The 25,766-nt window shown below is 35.1% G+C and overlaps 1 protein-coding gene across 1 annotated transcript in view; it reads left to right on the top strand.

Moving 5' to 3' along the window:
* LOC150108176 (transforming growth factor-beta-induced protein ig-h3-like) overlaps positions 1 to 25,766 on the top strand; it is a 327,473-nt gene that overhangs the window by 218,956 nt on the left and 82,751 nt on the right. The window contains exon 9 of the mRNA XM_090390423.1: positions 17,985 to 18,197. Coding sequence (XP_090246549.1) covers positions 17,985 to 18,197 — 213 coding nt within the window. The remainder of the gene's footprint in view (positions 1 to 17,984; positions 18,198 to 25,766) is intronic.

Raw genomic sequence — 25,766 nt, 5'->3', positions numbered from 1 at the left:
TCATCTCTTCAATCTCTCCTGTCTTACTCTCCTGGTCTTCCACATCACTCCCCTCTAGATCTGATTCATTCTCTCTCTCTATTCACTTCTCTACCGTCCAGCAGCAGTCTCTCCAAGCGACTCACACCATAACTACTCAAATGCAGTCCATCGCTCACTTCATCCCTCAAACTCATTCCACACATTAACAAACTGTACTCCCATCTCCTCACACATTTCAGCCAGGCTGAAAATGTGGCTGAATTTCGTGGATACAGCGCTCAATTTCCTCCTTCAAGGCGTGGGCTTGTTGGCAGCATAAACCTTAGACTTTAAAAAACCCCAAATAAAAAAGTCCAACGGTGTTAAGTCACATGATCTGGGCGGCCAATTCTGATCACCAAAACGGGAAATTACACAACCAGGAAATGACTCATGCAGTAATTGAATTGTTTCTCGGTCTGTATGGCATGTATCCTTGCATACAGCAATTTCACTGCTGTATGCAAGGATAAAACTAGAAATGGTCCTGCTCGTGGTGGGGTCACTATCCTAGTGGGCAGTCATACGCCTTTCCATTATCAACAACAACAAACCTAACTGCTTTCAAACATGCTCAAGCAACACACACATCCATCATCAGAACCAGAAGGAATCCTGGATCCAATATGTCTTCTGTAACAAGATCCACCAACAGCAAAGTTGGGAAATAATATGGAAAATAAAAGGCAGATACACCATCCTCCAGCTTTCCATCCTAGAACATAATGGTTGCATAATTTATGACAATAGCAATTGTCAACACACTTAGGGAGATTTTTGCTAAAACATCAGCAAGATCTTCTTATCCTATCCCCTTGAGTTCTTAGTCACCTCAAAAAAGCAAAGTAAAAAAACAACAAATTCTCTTTTTTTCAAATGGCAATGAAGAAGAAATGAAAACTTCTTTGCTTGAGTGCTTGTCAACTGCTGTTGGACCAGATAATATCTATTATGAGATAGTAAAACATCTGTTGCCATCATTCATGGATCAACTGTTGCACCTTTACAACAGAATTTTCTGTGACTATATTTCCAGATGCCTGGCAAAAGGCAATTATTATTGCCTTTCCTAAGCCAGGGAAGGATCCAAAATCCCCAAATAACTACCTTCCAATTGCTCTTATCAGCTGCTTATGCCAGATTATGGAAAAACTGTTAACTCTCTTCTTTTATGGTTTCTGATAACAAAACAACCGTTTTTTTGAGAACACAATCTGGCTTGTGAATTACTTCTACAAGTTGTAGAAAGTTTTGACTTCATATCAGTTTCATCGATTGCCTTAATATTCTATAGTGCAAAGCACACTTCCTTTCAGATATGTGGAATTGTGTACATTAAGGAAAAGTCACTACCCAGAAATATGGAAAATGAGAAATATGTGATTTCTGCATTAATTCAACTTTGGCATTTTCCTGGGTCTGGCTCCTACTGATGAGATCTCAATAAAGGTCACTTGTTTGGGTAAGTGACCCTCTTTTAATGCACAGCATTATGCGGACCCCAAAAGGATAACGATACACTTTTTGCTACCTATATATGAGAAATATACGACTTCTGCATTAATTCAACCTTGTATCCTCCTGGTTCTTGCTCCTACTTATGAAATCTCAGTTTCAATCACAGGTTGAAACTGGTGTGTGTGTGTGTAGTTACCTTACTTTAATGCATAGCATTATGCATTCTGAAAGGACATGTGTTTTGCATTATGGGATACTAAAGCAATTAATGTGATGAGATGGTGCGGTGATAGATGTGAGAATTTAGATAGATTGATGAACTAGAGGCATTTAGGATATTAATATATATCTCATTGTGAATCCAGCCATGGGATTAAATAGAATATTAGTCACTGAAGTGCAAGAAGAATAGCTATGTCTCTAAACAAGCTGATGGCCTGAACAGTATCTCAAGAGTCATGTTTAATATATTGGAAAATTATTATTAATTACTTCATTTGACTAATTAATTAATTATTATTTCTTGGACATCTCCCTGGAGTCTCATTGTCCTTCTAACTGCTATCTGCACAATGCCTATCATACCTTTCCTTGACCTCATACATCGATAAAGCTCTCACAACCATTTCAGACAATCCATTCCACCCATTCATCATTCTCTCCAAGCAAAAAATGTGATCCTAACACTTTTATATAATTTCCAGGGGGGGGGGACCCTGGTTCGCTCCCAAAACGAAATCTTTAATGTCAATCTTATGAAACTCCTTTAGTAGCTTATATGATCCTGTCATGCCCCCTCTTGTTTGTCCCTTGTCACTTATTTTATTTAGTAATTTCTCCAGTATCTCCACTCATATTACTCTAACCCATTCGAACTTAATACACTGTAATTCGTTAATTTTAGCCTGTGCCATGTGATCAAACTGAACATCTACCATCAGCAAGTTTCAGAATCATTTGATTAGAAAGTCTACTCTTTAGATAGTATAGTCACTTAAACTCATGCAAACTGTGGTGGATATTTGTAGCTTTGCTGATTTAAGTGAATTAATTTAGTGCTCAAATTTACAGTTATCGTATCACAATTTTACAGGTTATAAGCTCAGGGCTGTCACCAGATTAGATCGTGCCCTGAAGCAAACAATTGCCACTGGTGGATTATAAGACAAAAAATATAAGAAAATCTTCAATTGCTATTTTGTTTTTATTACAAGAGAAACATTCATGCAAAATGATTACATAATAATATTAATTAAATGTTTACCCTACGGGGATATCGTGCAATAAAACTATTTATAAGCTCTTCTAAATTTAAATTATAAGCTATGTCTGCCTCTATTGATATAGTTGCTAGACGAACCAATCTTTCTTGGATTATTGCAGTTTGTAGATAATTTTTAATCAGTTTAAACTTGGAAAACTTCTTTCTGCACTTGCTACGCTAACAGGAATTATTAGCGTAGCGACCGCGCCTACTGCAATATGGCTGAACGAGTGCCCTTATTAATCCAATCCGTGAGGCAGGCTGCCTCTATGCTACACCCTGTCGACGGTACTGTATAAGCTAGACAAATGAAGGGCAACATTAATATAAGAACACATTATCAGTTTTACTGCATGTATGCATTAAACCCTCAAAATATTACTGTTGAAATTAAAATTGAAAAGAACTGCAAATTCGTTTAAATTTGAGTAGCTGGACGAATGTGTCCTAATTTGTATATGAATGATACATATATTCAAGTATTTAAGTAGTTGAAAGAGTAAACATTCAGGTTGCTTAATAAAAAGAACTATAAAAATGGACAAAAACTCATGTAAAAAGCATAAAATTTTTCCCTAAATACTTAGGCATTGTCGGTACAAGATCGAGAATGCAATTAAAGCAGTTCAACAGTAACAGACAGTTTTAAAAACTGTCTGTTACTGTTGAATTTGCTTGCGTAGCTAATTTAACAATTAGCTACTAATTTAATAATTAGTTACTAATAATTAGCTTTTTTCTTTAATTTAATTAAAGAAAAAAGTCAATCATTTTCTAACTTATTTTTTAAAAAAATGAATTATTTAAATATATACATAGATAAAATAAAGTTAGGAGAGATAACAGATTTAAAAAGTGCTATCTCCCACAAAGGGGATATCCATAGACCATTACATCTGTTTAAGGTAGGACAGTGAAGTAAAATTTCATGCATTTCTTTATAAAGATGTTCTTTAAGGAAACAACTTTTATGAGGCACTCTTGTCTTGGTCCAATGAACTCTGTGTTTAGTGTCGATAGCGTGCTCTGCAAGTCTAGACCATTCGGCCTCATGGTATTTAATGAAAGACTTGTTCTTGTTGAAAGTTTTTTTCACTTGTTTATACTATAAATTAAAGATGTCAAGAAATTATATTCTTGGTTTCATCCTTTATCCAAGTGTAACCAAACAAAGTTTGCACATGAAATATGACTTCTGCATTGGGTCTAGCTCCCACTGATGAGACCTCAATAAAACCAGTCGAAAAAACCTCAATCGAAACCAGTCTGGGTAGTGGCCCTTCCCATAATGCATAGAATTATACATGTCCATAAGGATATATGTGCTGCATTATGGGATACTGAGGCAATCGATGTGGAATCATCAGCATCTACATACAAGTAGTCCAGTCATAAAGTGACTTCACATGCAAACTTTGTTTGCTTACACTTGGATAGAGGATGAAACAAAGAATATAATTTCTTGGCATCTTTAATTTAAAGACTTGTTCTTCTAGACTAATGAAAGCAGATCTCCCTATTAGTCCAAATAAGACAATCCACAAAAGCAAGGAATCTGGTAGATGCCTGGATAAATGAGAGGTGTAAGCTTGTCCTTAGGAGAAGTGAGAAAGGTGGAGATTTTTCTGATGGAGAAAAAGGCAACAAAAAGTGTTATAGTGTTTCATGAAGTATTTCAAATAGTAGTAGAAATAGGATCGCCCATGGCTGTTCCTTCGATTTGTTGATATAATTTATTTTTGAAGGAGAAATAACCAGAATGTATTACAAAATCAAATAGTTTAACAATATCTGAAAGAAATTCTTCTTTAACTAATTCAATGCTATCAGATAAAAGAATATTAGTAAACAAGATATAACATCTAAACTAATCATAATATCTCAAGTGTGCAGATAAAAATTCCTTTCTAAATTAAATGCACTTCATCCCAGGATCCAATTCACCTTAGAAGAAGTAAATAAACAATTAGTCTCTTTAGATCTTCTAATTCTAATAGTAGTCTACAGTTTTCAGTTTTTCAGAAGACTCATACAGGCTGTTATATCCATGCTGAATCTCATCACCATCCTACTCAAAAGGCTGGAACTAATAAAACTTTAATGCATCGTGTCCATTCTTTATGTTCTTCAGATGAACTTTAAAAGAAAGAATTATGACATATTAATTCCACCTTTTTATCAATGGTTTTAAGGATTCTTTCATCAAAAAAGCTTTTAACACTTATAAAAACAGGAAGACTTGTTTTTATTCATCTAGAACAGGGGTCACAAACTGGCGTCCCATGGGCTGGATATGGCCCACAAAAGTTTCATATCTGGCCCGCGACCTTAATGATTTCTTTTCTAAAAATCAATGTTTCTAACATCCTGCGGGGATTAAAACAGAAAAAATTCAAATGTTTTACGACAGCTTTAAACAAAAGCTTATTACTATAATTCTTTGTACTTTCTATCATCAAATGTTGGCAACACTGAATGGAAGTTACTTGTCACGCAGCCATTTTAAGCCACATGATACAATGTCAATAAGTTACAGGTTACCATTGTAATATAATAGTGTGTTAATAAAAAGTTCCCTCAATAACTTATTTTTTTGGCCCATAACAATGTCTGAATTTAAAGTTAAAAAAAGAAAAATAGATCAAGAAGGCAGAGCTTTTCAAGAAAAATGGGAAAAGGCATATTTCTTTGTGGAAGTAAAAAATATTCTAACATGTTTGATATGTAGACAAAGTGTTGCCGTGGTGAAAGAATTAACCTAAAACGCCATTATGAAACAAACCATAAGAACTGTGATAAATATACAGAAAAGATGCATGATGACAAACTTAAAGATTTAAAAAATGAACTGAAGTTTCAACAGAGGATATTTTTGAATGTTATCACAAGTGATGATGCTATTAAATGTAGTTACGTCAAAGTGAAAAAACTGCTCGGGTTTCGAAACCTTTTACCGATGGAGAATTTATTAAAAATTGTATTTATTAAAATACAGTTTTTTAATAAAATTGTATTTTATAAAATTTTAATTTTAAAATATGATTAAAATAAAATTTATTAAAAACTAAACAATAAATATAACAAAGTTGGCATAGCAAATTTTTATAAATACCTTGGCAGTAAATATCCCAAATATAAAATTTATTATGCAAAAATGCTGGCAATCTTTGGAATCACCTATGTATGTGAACAATTATTTTCAATTATGAAACTTAATAAGTCAAAGTTCTGCTCACTAATAAAAGATTCTAGATTAAATGCAATACTTCATATTGCAACACAAAATAAAAAAGCAGATATTGACATGTTAGTACAGAGGAAAAGATGTCGTGTTTTGTTTCAGGATCAAGATCAAATTAAAAAAAGGACTCATAGATAAAAATCTTTATTTTTGTAAATAAATAATAAAACAACATGTAAAAACCATGATATCTTTAATTAGTAAAAGGACAGATATTTCGTACTAAAATTAATAGTACATCTTCAGTGTCTGTAACAGTAATAGGAATGGAATACAAGCAAAACATTCGGTGGATCACCTATTAAAATACAATTGTTAGCGCATGCTAGGAAATAATAGAAATAACAAATTTAATCTATTAAGATAAATGGTTTTTTACATAAGATAAGTCTCCCAGATCTTTGAGAGAGACATACAGTCATTTCTATTTAAATTCGGTCGGTGTAAGATAGTTTCACAACTTTCTTTGAATAAGCGTTCATATTTCAATCTGCATCTATGGAGGAGAACTGCTTTATCCCACTGAACACTATGAGTAGAGTCAGTACTGTGCTGCGCCAGACCAGACTTCAGAGGTTTGTTATAATCAATATAATATTGACGTTCTTTTATTCTTTTTTTCCAAAAAACGGCCAGTTTGTCCAAAATAAAAGACATCGCATTCATAAGGTATTTGGTAAACACCAGCCGTAAACGTGTTGCTTTATTATTTATTTTTGTAAGTCAAAATTATGTATTTAAATAATTTTCTTAAAGTATGAATAAAATGTAATTGAACTTACATTTTCTAAACTTGTAATATTTTTAAAATTTAAAAATAATAATGTTTATAAATTTAAATGGTTGTGTAACTGTTTACTTAAGTCATAAAGGCCCGGCAACAAAAGGGCCTTTGTTAGAGCCCTTCTTTTTTTAGTTTCTGTTTTGGTTCACAGAATAATATTGAATACGGCCCACGTCTGATATACATCTAATTGACTGGCCCTTTTCTGCGTTTGAGTTTGAGACCCCTGATCTAGAATCGGGTACCATCGGTTCCCAACCAGTGGTACATGTATCCCCGGAGACACATGCTGGGCCATTCAGGAGTACACGAAAAATAATCAGTAATGGCAGTAAAAGAAGTAAAGTAAACAAAATGCAAAACATTAGTTATGGAACAATAAATGTCAGTATTTAAAAACAGCTATTTTAAAAACAAGGGGTACAATTTATAGAAATGGGTTTAAAAGAGGTATACAAGTGGAAAAAGGTTGGGAACCACTGATTTAGAAGAACGCATCTTATATTAAATACCATAATCCCGAATGGTCCGGACTTACAGAGCATTCTATCGACACTAAACACAGAGTTCATTGGACCAAGACAAGAGTCCTTCATAAAAGTCGTTTCCTCATAGAATCTTTATAAAGAAACGTGAAATTTTACTTCCTTGTCCTAACTTAAACAGATGAGATGGTCTATGTCTATCCACCTGTATGGGAGATAGCACTTTTTAAATCTGCTAATCTCTCTTAACTTTATTTTGTATATTTATATACAAATATATATTTATATAATTTTTTTAAAAAAGTTAGGAAATTATTGACCTTTTGTTTTTTTTAGTTATCTTACATTAGCTACTTAGGTGGTGCTTTTTAGAGTTGTCTATTATTGTATAATTGCCATTCTGTGATCTTCTGCTGACAATGCCCATGATACTTAGGTGAAAATTCTACATGAATGAAGTATTTTTATGTGAATTTTCCTCTGTTTTTATAATTCTTTTCATTATACCAATTCACGATATTTCATTTTTGAAACAAATTCAGATTGCTCTTTATGGAAATATTTAGCATGCAATATACACAATCTTTTAACACGTTCATTGTCAATTACGCGATATCGCGTGGTGCAAGTTCTCACCGCTCGGTCGATCACGCGTTATCGCGTGGACGTCGCTATCAAGTTTCTGCGCGGAATAGTATAGTGGCCACAGTGCAAAGCCGCGTAATATTTATGTTGGCCACTAGGGAAGGGATCGACTTTCATGGAGTGGGGATGGCCGCCAGCCATTGTTTATGTTAGCCAGTGCGCACAGTGGCGGCATTCGGACAAGGCAACGACACGACAATTTTGTTTAGTTATTCGTTGATTTAGCGTGCTTGAAGTTTGGTTTTTATTTATTTTGAGTATTGTTTTTTTTTTTTTTTTTTTATTAAGTTCCCTATAAATGTTGATTTTTGATAATTATTTTTTTCTATTTGTATGTTATTTTTAAAACTTCTATGTGATTATAAAAGACTGATAATTAAAGTTATAATTATTATATTTAAATGTTTTTTATTTGTAAAATATATAACTTATTTGACCGAATTACATATCACGTGATATCGCGTAATAGATATTTAGAGTACATAAATCCTATGTACATAATAATAAAAGCATATAAATAATATATTTAACTTATTTTGAGCACAATAAAAACTAAATAAAAAAATAAAAATAATTTGGCCACCAAACGAAATTCCAATTTTCAGCTTGGCAATGAACGTGTTAACAAAGGTGTGTTTTTCACCAATTTTAGGCATATCAAATTAAGAGTGTGTGGATTGTGACTTTCACTGTTATGGGTAAGACTACTGCATACATTTCAGTCTGAGACTAGAAACTTGCACACAAAATTTTTTTCAGGTGCACATTGGTCAGCAAAAATTAGTGTAAATTTGCTTAAAAGGATTTGAAGTTAGAGAGAGAAGGTCATTAATGTATAGGAGGAAGAGTGTAGGTAAAAGTACAGAACACTTGGGCACTCTGCTCACCTGTATCACACACACACACACACATCTCTGATTCAGCACCATGAAAAAGTTTGGCAAATGCCAAGGATGCACTGGATATCTGCAAGGCTTTCAAGCAGATCTAGCACAAGGACCTATTAAGTAAGCTTCCATCATTCAGTCTGTTCTGTGACTTCTGCAACTGGTTTGCCAGTTTTCTCACCCAACACATATTGCATGTAATGGTTGATAGTTCCCTATCTTCTAACTATGCAACAAATGCTGGATTCCTCACAAGGTTCTGTCCTCTCACCCACCCTGTTTCTTCTATACATCAGTCACCTGTTCCAGCTGACCATCAATCCAATACACAGTTTTGTCAACACCAGTACACTACATTCCTCCTTTTCACTTGACACCTTGCACTAAACAAACTACCACAACTCACAGAGCAACAACCTCTGCAAGCCTAAATTCTGATCTCTAAACCATTCTTCGATGGGACTCAGATAGTCTTGTTAATTTCAATGCCTGCAAACACAGTCCTTCCTTATTTCTCACAAAAAAGAACCATATTATCCCAGTGTTACCTTGAATAATACTCAAATTTATAGGCAAGATGAGATCTCTCTCCTTGGGATTATGTTGACATCAAGCCTCTCTTGGCATAAACACATTATTATCATTGCCTCCTTGGCATCCAAAAAATTAGGATTTCTCTTTCATTCAAGGCATTAATTAACTCCACACTGCTATGAACCCTGTACAAATCACAAATTCACCCATCCATTGAGTACTGCTTGGACATTTGGGGAGGTGTCCCTAAGAGCTCCCTAAAAATACTTGACAGAAAATAGAGATAGCAGTCAGTCAAACTCCAACCACTGTCACACAGGTTCCTACTATCTACTGCAAGCATTTTCTATAAATATTTCCATGATAAACATTCATCAGAACTACCACTCTCTACCAAATGTGCTACTGCCACCCAGTCTTCACGGTCAAACTCCATACTCATAGAACAAGTTTTCCTCATCCTTCATTCCTACTTTATTGTGGAACAGCCTTCCCTCCCATGCATTTTCCAAGGAATGCAATGCACAAGCCTTCAAATATAATGTGAGCAAGTTCCTCATTTCCCAAATCTCTTCCCACACTCAATACTAATGTACTATAGGTTGACTTATCAACCACTCATGTATGGGTCCAATATTTAAAAAAAGAAAAAAAAAAAGAAACTTCCAGCATTGATAAAGAAATCTGATGAGAAGAAGCTGGAAATCCACTTACAAAGAGCAGGAAAAAGACCATAAGGTGGTAGCTTGTTGAGAAGACCTTGATGCCAAACACTATCAAATGCCTTGGAAATATCAAAATGACTACGAGCTTCTCCACATTTTCCATGGCCTATGTCCAAAGTTGGATAAGGTTAGCAAGGTCTGCTGTAGAAATGAGAATAGCAAAATCCATATTGGTGATCACTAATTAGCTAATGGGGGAGTCTCCGAGTGAAGAAGCTACTTGTTGATAACCTTTTTCATCACTTTTAAGAGTACTAAGGTGAGAGTAACGGGATGATAGTTTGATGGCTGATTTTTATCTCTCTTTTTAGGGACAGACTAGCTTGCTTCAATGCTGATAGGTAGATACCAAATGTATGTGATTAATTCTGGAGCACAAGTTTTAAGCACAACTGGAGAGATACAATCTGAACCAGGAGACTTATTAGTATAAAGACTAATGAGGATTTTTTTCTGATATCCTTCTTGCAGAAGTTCAGAGGAGGCATGCAGTAAGCAGTTTATGGTACTGCAGAAGGTGATTTTTTCCTTTGTTGTCTAAACAGAGTTTGAAGAAAAGATTGATGCCAAGAGGTCTATCATATCTTTGGGGTTATTACCATCAGAATTTGAGAGAGAAAGTGTCGTGACGTTCTATTTTCATGTTATGTTCTAAATCTTGGTTCAAGTCACTCTTATCAATATAACAACTAATTGCAAATTGATCACCGATCCAAAAGTAGGGAAATTTATAATTATACTGCGTCACCCTATTCTTAGATTAGTCTATATAAAATAGTAGGATCAATTTTTAATTAAGTTAGCAGTCTCCTCATTTATTTAGGCCGAATTATTTACTATTCCACTCAGGGTTCCTGCAAGATTCGAATATTTATGAACGGTGCAATAAAAAGGAATTCAGGCAAATACAATATTTAGATTAACAAAATAAAACATTTAATATATGATATATATAACAAATACAAGCATTCTGCTTTAAAATGAAACAATACAATTAACAATACATCTTGCTAAGTCACTCATGCCAATTCAATGTTCTAAACTTTCACATACAATTCACAGTTTCAAAATCACAAGCTTTCTTAACTCAAGTTAATAAAACGAAACTTCTTATTTAATCAGTCTCCACATATCTATCAGCTGTATTTAATGTTTAAAATTCACAGGAAGCACTAATCAAGGTAGACAATATTCCAAGCAATCTTATTCCGGACTTTGAACTTCGAAGATATGTTAATGTTAGAACAAACAAACAAGTATGACTACTCTTACCAGATACAATCTTCAATACATCAATTAATTGTGAGCACACCTATAAATTAACTTATTTACGTTAGCGGAACACATTAATAAAAATTCTCCAACGATTTAACTGGACTACTGTTAATCACGCTTCACTACTCTAAAAAAAAAAAAGCACATCAATAAGGCATTGATAATTCTCCTTGTTTACTTTTATCAAACTAGTTAATTTCAATATAATTCTTCTCAGGGCAACATAGAATTAAGACGTAATCCTAGACTAACTGGAACTAATCAGAATTTTCCATTGAATGTCCAGTTCTTTGCTTATCCGGTTACGGCATTAATTTTCCTTTTCAACACAGCTGACTTCACTTGCAGCTAAGTATATGGTTCACTATGTTTGGCTCACTTCTAAACACTATTCTCATGAATTTCTGCCCTAGAGAACTTATAATTTTCTTCCGCTTCCTTTGCTTGTATCCTACCTTCCTTTCCGCTCCGCAAAAACTTCCTCTCTTCTCTCTAATTAAAAATCTTCTATTATTTTTCCTCTCCTTTCAGTCCGAACGTCACGCTCTCTTCGACTCGTGCTTGTTTATTTCATGCGTCTCCATGACAACAAAATGAATGCAAACATTTCGCTAATGTAATACAATGCTCTACTACTACATGAGTGATTACATAATGTTACATTTTCACAATTAAGAATAAATAGAATATTTGAGCTACTTAATCAGCTTTTTCATTACGTATACAATTAATTATAATAATACCTTTCGTTACATCATATATATATTTTAGTTATCATAAATTCTACAGATATTATTGTTTAATAATTTTAATAGTAGGTTAAGTTTAGAATAAATATTTAAATAGTAATCCTAAATTAAGGAATAATAAATAATTATTTTTACAAATCATAATTAATACATAATAACCAATGTTAAATGTGAATGAAAAAAATAAATTACACAACATAGTTTCATTCACAATTTAACAAAAGAGAAGTGTTAAAGCAGAATAGCCTTAGCAGTGGATCAGAAGGCTCAGCTGCTAGTTGAGGAGACAAGCTTATTGCAGTTTTTCCTTACAAAGTCTGCTTTGATTTGTTGATCATTTTCTTATACTTGTTTTGAGGTGTAATGAGTCAGCTGAGTGAGTGAGTGGCTGGAATTGAATTGAGCCATTGAATATATGCTGTATTTTTATCATGGATTGCAAAGGTATATGAAAACATAGCTTTATAAATTATGTTTTCTGAAATACTTTTTTAATTTATATATAATGAAAAATATAATAAAAAAAAAGGGGTGCATAAGGGTCAAAGCTGTATAACTGAGAGGAGACCTCCACATAGCCTTTAAAGGAATGCGGAGAACCGACCAGGGCTTCTGACCTAATGTCCAATCCTCACCTTCTCGTGGTGCACCCTGTTGGGTATCTACTTTGATACTGAACGAACGAGGATGGGCTGGCAATTTGGGATTTAGCCGACCAAATTGTATTCTTATTGGTTAAACCAAAATAAAAAATGATGGTACAACATGACAAAATTTCATGCCGGCTGGGGCGTCGCCCGGTTAAACAAGGCCCCCGTTGTTTTCGCCAGGGAACCAGGGCGAACAGCGAAAAGTCAGCTACTGGAACAAATCTGAAAACAAACCCCAACTCAACATCACCAGAGTTAAAGATCGGTACTATCAACGTAAGAAGCCTGAATGGCAAAGAAATGGAGCTAGCTGAGGAATTAGATAAGTACCAGATCGACATAATAGGGGTGACTGAAACAAAAAAGACCAAAACTGGTGAGATCTTTCTAAGCAATAAATACAAAATGTTATATTCAGGCAATAACAATCAAGGAAAAGAAGGAGTAGCCATAGTATTCAACACAAAATACGAGGCTAATCTTCTTGAATGGCAGTCAGTCTCAAGTAGAGTAATGTGGGCAAATATGAGAATGGGGAACTGGACAATGAGACTTATTTGTGCCTATGGTCCCACAGAAGGTTCTACTAAGGTAGAAGTGGAGGAATTTTTTGAGGCTTTAGAAAAAGCAACTGACACAATGAAAAATGAAAAGTTGGTCCTTGTTGGGGATCTAAATAGTAGAGTAGGAAATGATTGTGAGACATACCAAAATATTTTGGGAAAATTTGGAGAAAAGAGCAAAGCTAATAATAATGGCAAATATCTGTTGGATTTCTGCTCAGGACATGGACTGGTTATTACTAACACCATGTTCCAACATAAAAATGTGCACAAATTCACATGGAGAGAAGAGGCTAGGAATAAGAAAAGTCTCATTGACTATGTTATTGTTGATAGTGATGTTTTCTCCCTGGTGCAGGACACCAGAGTGTACAGAGGATTTGAAATTGGAAGTGATCACTATTTAGTCTTGAGCAGGATAAAATTGAATTTGATATTGAAAAGAATAACATGTAAGAAAGTTTTAAAGCGAATAAAAGTTGAGCAGCTCTCAGATGTAAACTGTAGACTAAAATACAGAAATATTATTGAAAAGAAAATGAAAGAGTTTGAGAACAGGAATCAAACCTTGGAGATTCAGTGGCAAACTCTGAAGGAAACATTGATTGATTCTGCCAGAGAGGCATGTGGTGAGGTTGTCTGTAAGGATAAAAAAATCAGAACTCCCTGGTGGACACATGAAGTTAAAGAGGCAGTGAAGGAAAAGAAGAAAGCACATCAAAAGTTCCTGGCAAATAAGTCAGCTTTTACTCTTACAGAATACAGAGACAAATGTAAGAAAGCTAAACAGTGTGTAAAACTAGCTAAACAAAAGTCATGGGAGGACTTTGGCAAGAATATAGAAAATAAATATCAAGAAGGTGGCAAAATATTCTGGAGGTTGTTGAAGAAGCTTAGGAATGGAGGAAAGAGTGCTGTAAAAGGAATTAGAGATGATAAAGGTGAAATGAAAACAGGAGAAAAAGATATCCTTGAAGTATGGAGTAATTACTTTGAAAAACTGCTAAATGAAACAAGCAGTGATGACAGCACAGTGATAAAAAACACTGACCAGGCATGCAGTCAGGAATACATATCCATACTTGAAGTAGAAAAAGCCATCAAAGGCTTGAAATGTGGAAAGGCAGCAGGAGTAGATGATATTCGACCAGAAATGCTGAAGTATGGTGGTATAAGAGTCTTACAGTGGCTGCACTGCATAGTTCAGAAAGCCTGGACAGAGGGACGAATTCCCGATGATTGGAGTAGAGCTCTCATAGTACCCATATATAAAAAGGGAAATAAAACTGAATGTGAGAATTACAGAGGTATTTCCCTACTGAGTGTTCCTGGCAAGATCTATGCAAGTATACTTGAGAAACGGTTGAGAAGAATTGTGGAAGAAAAGCTTGGTGAAGAACAAGCTGGATTCAGGCCAAATAGAGGCTGTCAGGATCAGATCTTCACTTTACGACAAATAGTCGAGAAAGCATGGGAATATAACAAAGATCTGTATTTAAATTTTGTCGATTTGGAAAAGGCATATGACAAGGTGCAAAGAGAGAAACTATTCAATACGCTGCAGTTATATGGTGTCAATGGGGCATTATATCAAGCAATACTTAGTCTTTATTTGAGTTGTGAGTCAGCAGTTAGAATTGAAGGAAGTACAGGAAGATGGTTTAATGTTAAATCTGGTGTGAGACAAGGATGTACATTATCCCTTCTGTTATTCATTATCTATATGGATCACATTATGAAGGAATGTGGTATTAAACCTGATATCAAAATTGGAGATGTTGATGTCAGCTCTTTGCTTTATGCGGACGATGTTATACTTCTAACTAAATCCGCTACAAGTCTGCAAGATTCTCTGACTAAATTGAATAGCTGTTGTAATAGATATGGTATGAAGGTCAGCAATAAAAAGACAAAGACAATGAAAATAGGCAGAATCATTGAAAATGTCAACTGTGTTGTGAATGGAGAACCTGTGGAACAAGTAAAACATTTCAGCTACTTAGGCACAATTTTTACTGAAGATGGTAAACTAAATATAGAAATAGACAACAGAATCAGCAAAGCTGGTATCGTCGGAAGTCAATTGAATAAATTCATATGGAATAAGAAAGAAATTAGTCAGAACACTAAATTAGCTGTATACAAGACTGTGTTCAAACCAATTTTAACTTATGGATCTGAGAGCTGGGTCAGAAGTAAAACACTTGACCAAAGACTAGAGACCGCAGATATGAGAGTCCTGAGAAAGATTAGAGGCGTGAACAGATGGCATCAATGGCAATATCATATTAAAAATGAGGATATTAGGAAAGAACTTGACATTGTCAGCATCCAGGAATGCGTTAGCAGAGCTAATCTCAGATGGTATGGTCACTTAAATAGAATGGGAGAGGAAAGATTAGCAAAACAAGTGTTCTCTGCCAGGTTGGCAGGAAAACGACCCAGAGGAAGACCAAGATATAGGTGGATTGATACTGTACAAAGTGCCTTAGACGATAGAAATATAAGATCTGATAATGTTGGAGTCTTGACAAGTAACAGACTGCTTTGGAGGAAAATTGTAGATAGGAAGTTAGTAATGATGTAATTTTTTCATGTAGTACTGTCATATCCTGTACACCCCTTGAGGGTACATGGCAGGAATTTGATGATGATGATGATGATGAAAAATCCATATTATAATTTACACCATGAATAACTTCATGTTTATATGCATCAGCATATGAAGAGTGGAAAAATGAGAACTTCTGCTATTTTTATTATAAATGTGATTTTTTATATATATATATATATATTACTCTCACACACGAGAGATAGAAGCACCAACAGCAAATAAATGCCATGTGTGGGCAGGAGTCTGGAGCAGAGTAATCTGTTGATATTCTTCTTGAGCTACTGGAAGTTGAGTACTTTGGAAATGCTTCATAGGAAGAGGCTGTTCCACAGAATTGAGGTGGACTGAATATAAGATGGCTGAGAGTAGCAAGTTTGATGAGCACACAGTTCAGCTGTAAAAGGAATGTTGAGCAGTTGTTGCTTGAGTTCCTGTAGATCTGGCAGAAATGGGAGGCAGATATAAGGGATGCTAATTCTGCTCAACAGTAGCCATGGAAATATCTATAGAAGAGACACAATGCATAAACTGATCTTCTATGGGAAAATGGCTGAAGAGAGTCAGTAAGAGATATGTCATTAATTGACCAAACTGTCCTTTTCTGAGCAGCATCAAGAATTTTTAAGAAAGTTTTAGGTGCACTACCCCAAAAAAAGAGAGAGCAGTGTTGTTCCAAGGTTGGGTGGATTTGGGATTTATACAGAGTAAGTAACCATTCAGAAGATAAGTACCATCTTGAGTGGAAAAGAATGCCATGTTTTTTGGAAGCTGATGATGTAATAGAAGTGATATGATTATGCCAAGATAGGTTTCGACTAAGAGTCAGTTCTAGAGGAGAGATTTGGTCTTGACTGTTGAACCAAGCATTATCAAAAGTAAGTGGAGAATATCTGAGATAATTTTTATGAGAAAACAAGCAAAACTGTATTTTGAAAGAATTAAAGTTGACTAGATTGTTTTCGTCCCAATCATGGATACTGTGGAGATCGGTGTTCAGGGCACTTATTACAGATGATTTCAAAGCTTGAAATGTTTGAGCACTGCAAGCTTGTTCATATGAGTAGGACAAGTGGAGAGTGCTACTATCTGCAAAACTATAAATAGGGTTAGCAATCAATGAGAAGAGGTCATTTATATAAATCAGGAAGAAAGTAGGTGAAATGACAGAGCCTTAAGAGACACCAGCATTAATGGGAAAATCTGAAGAAAGAATGTAATCCACCATTACATGTAGTGATCGATCCGAGAGAAAACTGGCAGTCCAATTACACAAGGATGAAGGCAGTTCATATGATAATATGTTGAGAAGCCTTCGATACCAGACCCTATCAATGGGGCCTTGGAGATGTCAGGTGCAACATCACAGGTTTCTCCAAACCTTTCCATGGAATGAGTCCAGAGGTGTATGATATAGGCCAGGAGATGACTCTTGTGGATCTAAATTAGCAAAATCCATACTGATGGTCACTAATTACATGGCAGTTCTCCAAGTGTTGAATAAGTTGATTTTTGATAACCTTTCCCACTACTTTGGACAATATTGAGGTGATAGTAAAAGCTTGGGTGAATTCCAGCCAAGTTAGTGTATAGGTGATAAAGAATAGGTGTTAGTGTAGCACATCTCTTGAACACAGTGGATGGAATCCATCAAGACCAGTTGCCTAAGAAGCTACTTTCAGGCTTAGCTGTTGGATAGCAGGAAACACTGAGTATTCTTCGTTCAGAAGCACTGATACACTCTGCTGGATTTATGATATAAATGTATGAATGATATATGCACATAAACACAAGAAAGATATTTAATTAACCAAATATTTCGGCCTGGAAATAGCAGACCATCCTCAGTGGTATTACAAGAACAGTTTAAAAAAAATACAAGCTAGAATACTAACAATAGATCTTATGTCACAAGTATCCTTAAAACAGCGATATAAATGTATTTTATTTATTTGCTATTTTTACATTATAATATGAGTATTGGAAATAACTTGTAATTAACAAATAGGTATTGTCTTTTGACTTGCTAGATATCAAAGTTTTTTAAAATTTCACAAATATTCTTAACTATTACATATAATTTATATTCTAGCCTTGCTGAAAACTCACATCCTGCCAAGTGTAATTTGTTCATCTGCTATACCACAGTATGCAAAAACGTCCAATGTTCTGGATCATCATCTGACATTGATACGAGATAAGGATGACAAACTATTTGTTGAAGGTGTACAGATTGTTGGTAGAGATATTATAGGGACCAATGGAGTGGTGCATATTATTGATGGAGTAATAATACCTGATGAAGGTTTGTTTTCTGATGTATATATAAGCAAGTAAGATAGTATTTCATTATATATCTACTAAATTCGAATGACTTGAGAAAATGCATAACAAATTTTAGATTTTCTGATTGAATTAATTTATTTTGATGCTGCTGTTTCTCTATAGTAAAGTAATGATCAAAGCATTCCTCTGAGCTAGGTGCTAGCATGAAGATAAGATTTGTAACAAGCCATGCAAGATGCAGTGGTAACAGTTAGTGTTTTGGCACACATCAAGGTAATATACCTTGAAAATTGCTACATATAAGAAAAGTTATTCTACCTTGGGATTTGATTGTTTGAAACTCTAGCTAGTTGTTTTCAGTTCCAGTGGCTAGCTGTAAGAGATACCAAAGTATTATTTGCTATTAGCAATGACCTAATACTGCTCTGCTCAATCAAACACGTATTCTGATTGAGAAGAGTGGAAACTACAAATCGCTAAAATAATTCTTGCTGGAATGAAGGCTTTAATTTCTCATTTTTGCTCAGAAGCCTATCACCACCCACTATCTATTCAGGCCTTAGTTCTCCATCATGTGTGCTGAAGCATTTAAAAAAAAAAAAAAAAAGTAACATATTGCTATAGTATTATTGACAGAAACTCTTACATGGAAGCTCAGATAAGTAAAATTCAACTTGGAAAGAGGAAAATGTAGGAAACTTCCCTTCTGCTCAAACAAAAGTTATGCCTTTTGGTCACTCACCAAGGCTATTGGGATAACTTCTTCCCTTTCATACTTTTTTTATGACACTCCCACTCACGAAAAGGTTGTAAATCCATAGTATGTTACTACAGTGCTTCCCAAACTTCTGATGCCAGGGCACCCTTTGGAAAAATTAAAATATTTTGCGCCCCCTCTCGAAAAAAAAATCTTAATATAGACATATATTATTATAATATTTATTGTATTTATATTCAATACAAAACATATACAGTGAATATTGCAAAAATCAAATGCCAATATTACATTTTTAGCATCTTACATACACATTTGGCATGGCACATTATCTCATATTTTTATATAAATAAATATATTGTTATTGTACATTTGAAGTACAAGCACATGAAACATAAAACGATTAGTAATAAAGAAAGAATTAAAAACATAAAAGAAGTTTAATAAAAATTTAATGTGATGGATGTGTTTCAATACTGCTACAATAAAGTCAATATCAGGTGAAATATTTGCATCTGCAAGTCTTAGATTTCTGCTTTGAAATGAAACTTATATGAATAAGCATATATTTACTAATATTCATTAAGTGTCGAAATACCGAAATATGCACAAAACAAAATTTGTGAACCCGCACCAATGTGTGATTTTTTTCCATTAAAACATAAAAAATAACAAAAAGGAAATAATAAATAAAAAGTAAATACGTTTCTTTTAAGATAAAAAAAATCTACTTATTCTTAAAACATTTTAAATTTGTTTTCATTATTTCACGGCCCCCCTCAACAAAACCTACGACCCCCAAGGGAGCCGCGGTCCACAGTTTGGGAAGCGCTGCATTAGTACAATGGGTGAACCAAGGATTTTTTTCTATTTCTACTAATTTTATATTTTTCATTTATTTTGCATAGTCTAGAAAAAATATCAAACATGGAATGTTTCAAGCCACTTCAGGCTTCCAATAAGCAAGGCAGTGTTCTCATATGTCCAAAACACGTAATATTTTATGTAAATGCTTTGTTTGGAAACTATTTAATTTGGCTTCCTGTTTCTTTTTAATTCCATGACTCTGATCCATATAATAATATAGCATTCATATTGCTATTGAAGATCTTCATTCAGAATTCTTCTCCTCCAACTCCTGCATAACTGAACAGAGACAAATCACCTTCTGCTAAACCAAGAACATGACACCATTTCTCATTTGGTCTTTCAATTGTGCTCAAACCTTGTGCATGTTTATCACCCTCACATGTATTCATGTGAGGATGATAAACATGCTCAACAAACACCTGTTTTATATTGTTCCTCCATTCTTTCATGTTCATCTGGCATCTATTCCCAAAAAGAAATAAATAAAAGGCTTTTATCTCAAAATCTAGTTATGAAAATTATTGAGTGAATAATTGGCATTGAGATAATGAGTGAATAATGGTCAGTGTAGGCCTTCTACAATGAGTCCACAGCAGGGGTCGCCAAACTTCTTTGACCGTCGACCCCTTCAAGAGTTTCTTGACTTTTTATTGACCCCCCCTCTATTTTACTATTACGTAATTATAACAGGATAAGCAAAAAAAAAAAGACGCTTATGTGAGCTTTTAGATTGTTTATTTTATAGTTACAGTGTTTATTGCATGTATAATATAGTATATATTATTATATTGGCTTAACGTCAAAGGGATAAGGTTTTGTTTTTGATGTCCTTCTTAACATTACATATTTGATAGCAGGGATAAATAACATATAAAATATAAAATTTAATTTAGATAACAAAATAACAATAATACAATCTTCCTTATATACATGAAAATAAGATTTTTATTAACTTAGTATACAGTTTACTAATGTTGTCAATGTGAAGGGTGTGCTTCGTGACTCTTGACAAGATTAGCAATGTTGGGTTCAAAATTAGTTTCAGCCTTAAATCGTTATGGAATTCTATATCTAGCTTATTTCTTTGTTTTGTTAAAATGGAATTAACATGGCTGAAACCAGCTTCAACCATGTACGAGCTTGGAAATGCAAGCAAAAAGGGGAGTACCACTTCAGAAAGTTTTGGATATTTTTCTACAACATTTATATTCGCCCAAAAGTAACTTAAAGTCCTATTTTTAAAAAGCGTCTTAGCTTCAAGATCAACTGACAATTCAATAAGTTCATCTTGTAAGTTACATTCGATATTTTCAATATCTGCAGAAAATGGCATGATAACCCAATCTAGAATGTGCATGTTTTCAAAATCTGCAAAGTTCAATTTAAAATCATCGCTCAAATTTTGAAGATGTTTTGTGTATATTTCTAAGTCTTCATCTTTTACTTCCAATTGCCGTGGATTTGAAAAGTACTGAAAATATTTTCGTAACAATGATGATTTAAATAAGGCTAATTTAGCTTGGAAGCCTAAAAGAATCGTCTGAGCTTGAATAATCGTGCCATCTTTACCTTGTAGACGGGTCTGTATGTTATTAAGTCCGCCAAGTAGAAAATATGATTCTTATTTCTCTTCAGTTCATCACTCAAAAACAAGTTAACATCTGTAAGAAACTCTAGGGTTGAGTCGAACAACTCAATAAATCTTTGTAGACTTGCACCTCTAGAAAACCATCTTACTTCAGTATGCAAGAGTAATTGGTTTGATACTTCATCATTTTTTTCACAAAGTTTGGCAAACAATCATGATTTAAGAGGGTGAGCTCTAATTTGATTAATAGATTTAATACACACTCTTAGAGTATCATGCAGTTCATCACTGAGAGTTTTTGCCACCAAATGGTTTCGGTGCAACACACAGTGAATAGTATATACGCTTTGAACTTTTTCTTTCAGAAAGGCAGAGAAACCTCGATAATGGCCCACCATTGCAGGTGCGCCATCTGTGGCTACTGCTGTTATATTAGTAAATGGAATATCATACTTATTTAAATATTCCTCCAATCGCTGAAAAATTGTCAATCCCATTCTATCACTTTCAAGATATTTTGCAAATAAAAATTTGTCAATAATTTGATGTTTGGTTTTACTATAATATCTTACATAAGCCATAAGAATAGAAGAACTATCGAATGTAGATTCATCAAGTGATGGAGAACTTACTATTTTTGAGTTCTGATATTACAGTTTTTTCTACATCTTCAGCCATTTAATCAAGACGTCTTTTCACGGTATTCACACTCAGTGGTAAGCATTTTAACAGGCCCAGAATCTGTTTTCATTATGGTTTCAATTACTTCTTTGATTGCCGGTATAACAATGTCCTCTGCAATTGTATGTGGTTTTCCTTTTCTTTTTTTTTTTTTTGCTATATTAAAAGAATTATTGTAGGAGGCTGTTAATCCTTGTTTATTGTCAGCTTCGGCAGGTGCTTTCATAAACGATTTTATAGTTGGTCGATGTGTGTATTTCTCTTTGAGTTCTTTAAAAAAGTCAAGATCTTTATTTTTCTTATCGGGATGGAGTCTTTGAAGATGATCTTTCATTTTTGCTGGTTTCATTGCATCGTTACTAAAAGTTTTTTCTCAAAGAAGACACATTGGCCTCGTTTTGTTTCTTAATGAAGCCATAAACCTAAGTTTCAAATATTCTAACGAATACTGTCTGCATTTCTTTTTAGAATCTGAAGCTTCCATTGTGGTTACTGGGGTTGTAACAAAATAATTAAAACTGAAGTCAGTAAGCAAAAGTAATAAGTCTAAATAATATACCTACTCACGTATTTCTATAGGATGTACAAAACTACCAGCCCTCCTCAACTCTTCAACATAGAGAAGTTTAGTTCGTGAATGAATAACGATTGAATTATAATATGTATGTTGATGAATTTTAGAACATTAATGCTCACTTGTATGTCAATGCGCAAAAATGAAACTGATACATGTAAGTATAAGTAAATAAGCAACCGCGCACGTGTTGCAATCTTGCTCCTGCTGCGCCAGCCGGGCTGGAACCACCGACATCCGTTTATTGGTAAATACGTCATTTTGGCCTACTTGATTGGCCTCTGTAACTATTTTCATGACCTTGCTCCATCTTACAGGTCCTATTCATGTCACTGTTACCATGATTCACTCTTAATTGTGTTGTCATTCAGGATCGAGGTAATCCAAGTTAACCAAATTAAATATTACCCGTACAATGATGTCTTATATTTTTCTATCAACCCCTTTGGCGACCACTGGTCTACAGACTTCATGCAGATGCTCATATAAAATAAAGTCCACCATCTGGCATCAGGCTGTGCAAAGATTTGTTTTCTTGGTCTTCCTGTGTATAAGAAGTGGTGCAGAGTATCCAGAGATGAGTGATCAAGATGGTGACATGTCTTTGGAATGCTCGTTATGAAGATTTGTGAGATACAAAAATTGGTTGATAGGCAACAAAGAGAGGATATGATAGGCATATTATAATAGAAACTACTAAAGAGGGTTTTATGTGATTGATACAGAAAAAAAAATGTTCAGTACATGATAAGAAGGGAGAGAGAGAACAGGGGGATCCCACTGAAATTGCATAAATGTAGTTAGCAAGGGTGCGAAGACCAGATTTTTTTTTGTTTGGAGTTTGGAATTAGTGGAATGAGTTGACATAGTCATTTGTGACTGTTACTTTTTTGCATGAGTTCAAGAAGGGTATTGAGTGAATAAGTTTGTGGGACTTTCCACAGTGAGTCTACAGACTTCTTGCAGATGCCCATATGATAAAAAAAGTCCACCATCAGGCTATCATTTCATCATCATCCTCACTTCATTTTTATCAAAAATAATGCTTATCAACAGCCAAATTCTTCACCATCTGGATGTTTATCAATTAATCAGCCACTGCCTATAGGAATCTCATATGGAGATGGCAGGCTTTTCCTCTCAGAATTTTTCAGCCTGCAAAACACACAAACTAACTAGATGTTCATGATTAACAGACTTAATATAATTAATATAAGCATGGCTGCTTCAGACATAATTCCATAGAAAACCAAACCAACTAGGTAACCAATTCCATGTTTGGTCTCCAGTGCAGGGATTCTGGTTTCTGTCCCCCCCTTCTCTTCCTTGTGCATTGTGAGTGATATCCTTCAAGGTCATGACAAACGTCTTAGAAACCCTTAATCTCCTCCATTTTGAGAATACATCAGTTAAAATGGTGGTGGTGCTGCAGGCCAGCTGTCAGTTAGTGCATAGACCCAAACCTTTCAATAACAGGTCAGGAGGCTTCCCTATCAACAGATGCATGATCCCACTGCCATATACTCTGCTAAGTTGTGCCTTGGGAAGGAGTCCAAGTAGTGGTATGTGGGGATGCTGTCGAAGCTATGTCATGGCACAGAGACTGGTTTTTCTCTGTATGCCTGTCATATTCAAGAGTCTATCTTCTCTTACTGCACATTCCCACTATATCCTTCCATCTAATCAAACTTATGAAGATTCACAAACAATAACAATAATACGCGACAAAAGCTAATCTCCAACATAAATCGATTCCATCAAAAAAGTCACATTGTAATATACAAACCATGCCAGAATCTTTTCACTAAAAATTCACTTTCACATCCACTTTACTAACATCTGTGGCATTAATATAAACATAAATGATGCTGACCATCACTTGCAGTCTTCCAGAACAGACATCTTATTCCTGACAGAAATCCAGATCACAACTACATCTACTACCATCCACCTCCAGTGCCCAAACTATATACTTCATGATTCATTTCACCACAAGGGTGGAACCTATGCCTTTGTGAAATCTGACATAGCCTACCAGAGAATGGCTAATTTAGAATCAGCTGCTTTTCCCTTCTCTGGCTCAAGGTTTCTTTGTCCCATTTAGTAACATTCATTTGTTGCATTTATCTCTTCATGTTCCTTTCCATGAAACTTGACTACTTGCAATTCAGCTATCCAAATAGTAGTGAGGTCATCTTCCTTGTCGATATTATACATACATCTTCAAGGCCCACCTTTCCTAATTGGGTTGTGGGGGGGGGGGGGCAACAGCTGCAAGAGGAACTTCCAATGGTCACGATCTCTGCCACCAAGCTCATGTGTTCTGGTGGGATTCCCAAACGTGTCCACCCAAGGTTTTGGATATAATCTATCCAGCAAGTCCTTGGCCTTCCACGTGGCCTCCCACCCTCTGGCTTGGCAAAGAGGGCCTGCTGAGGGAGTCTGTCTTGTGGCATTCTGACCAGGTGCCCGTACCAACGTAACTGTGATCACTCAACACAGAGAAGCAGTGGTTGAGTATTGAAGGTTCCCCGAATTGCAGAGCTTCTGACTCTGTCGAGTCTTGTCAGCCCCGCAACCCCTCGAAGGAACCTCATTTCAGCCGCTTGGATTCGTGTCCACATTCTTTCGGTCATTACCCAAATCTCATGACCATAGGTGAGGATGGGGACATAGACTGTATTGAAGACAGCCAGCTTTGCCTTCTGGCTAAACTCCCGCTTCAATACTACCGAACTGCCAAGCTCCCACAATATTGAGCTTGCTAAGCCAATTCGAGTATTTAGCTCTACGTCCCATTTTCCATCATTCGTGAATATGGACCCAAGGTATTTAAACTTCTCCACCTGCCTCATTGGAACTCCGCTTACATGTAGAGTGCACTGGGATGGTTGTCTTGAGACCACAAATGTTTCAGTTTTGTCCACACTGGTCTTCATTCTGACGTCTGCACAAACAGCTACAAACCTATCCAGGGTCTGCTGGAGGTCATCTGTGGAAGAGCTAAGCAGAACTAAGTCATCTGCAAAAAGCAGACATCCAATGCTACATCTTCCAATTCTGACACACTCACTGCCTCGGCTGTGCTTATCAATCCAGTCCATAAATATTATGAAAAGGAGGGGTGACAGAATACACCCTTGGGGGAGGCCAACGGAGA

Source organism: Typopeltis vanoorti, chromosome 3, assembly GCF_054136105.1.
Source record: "Typopeltis vanoorti isolate ZY-2024b chromosome 3, IOZ_Tvanoo_1.0, whole genome shotgun sequence".
Taxonomy (NCBI): domain Eukaryota; kingdom Metazoa; phylum Arthropoda; class Arachnida; order Uropygi; family Thelyphonidae; genus Typopeltis; species Typopeltis vanoorti.
Note: the sequence above shows the minus strand (reverse complement) of the source record. Positions and strands in the feature narration are given on the sequence as shown.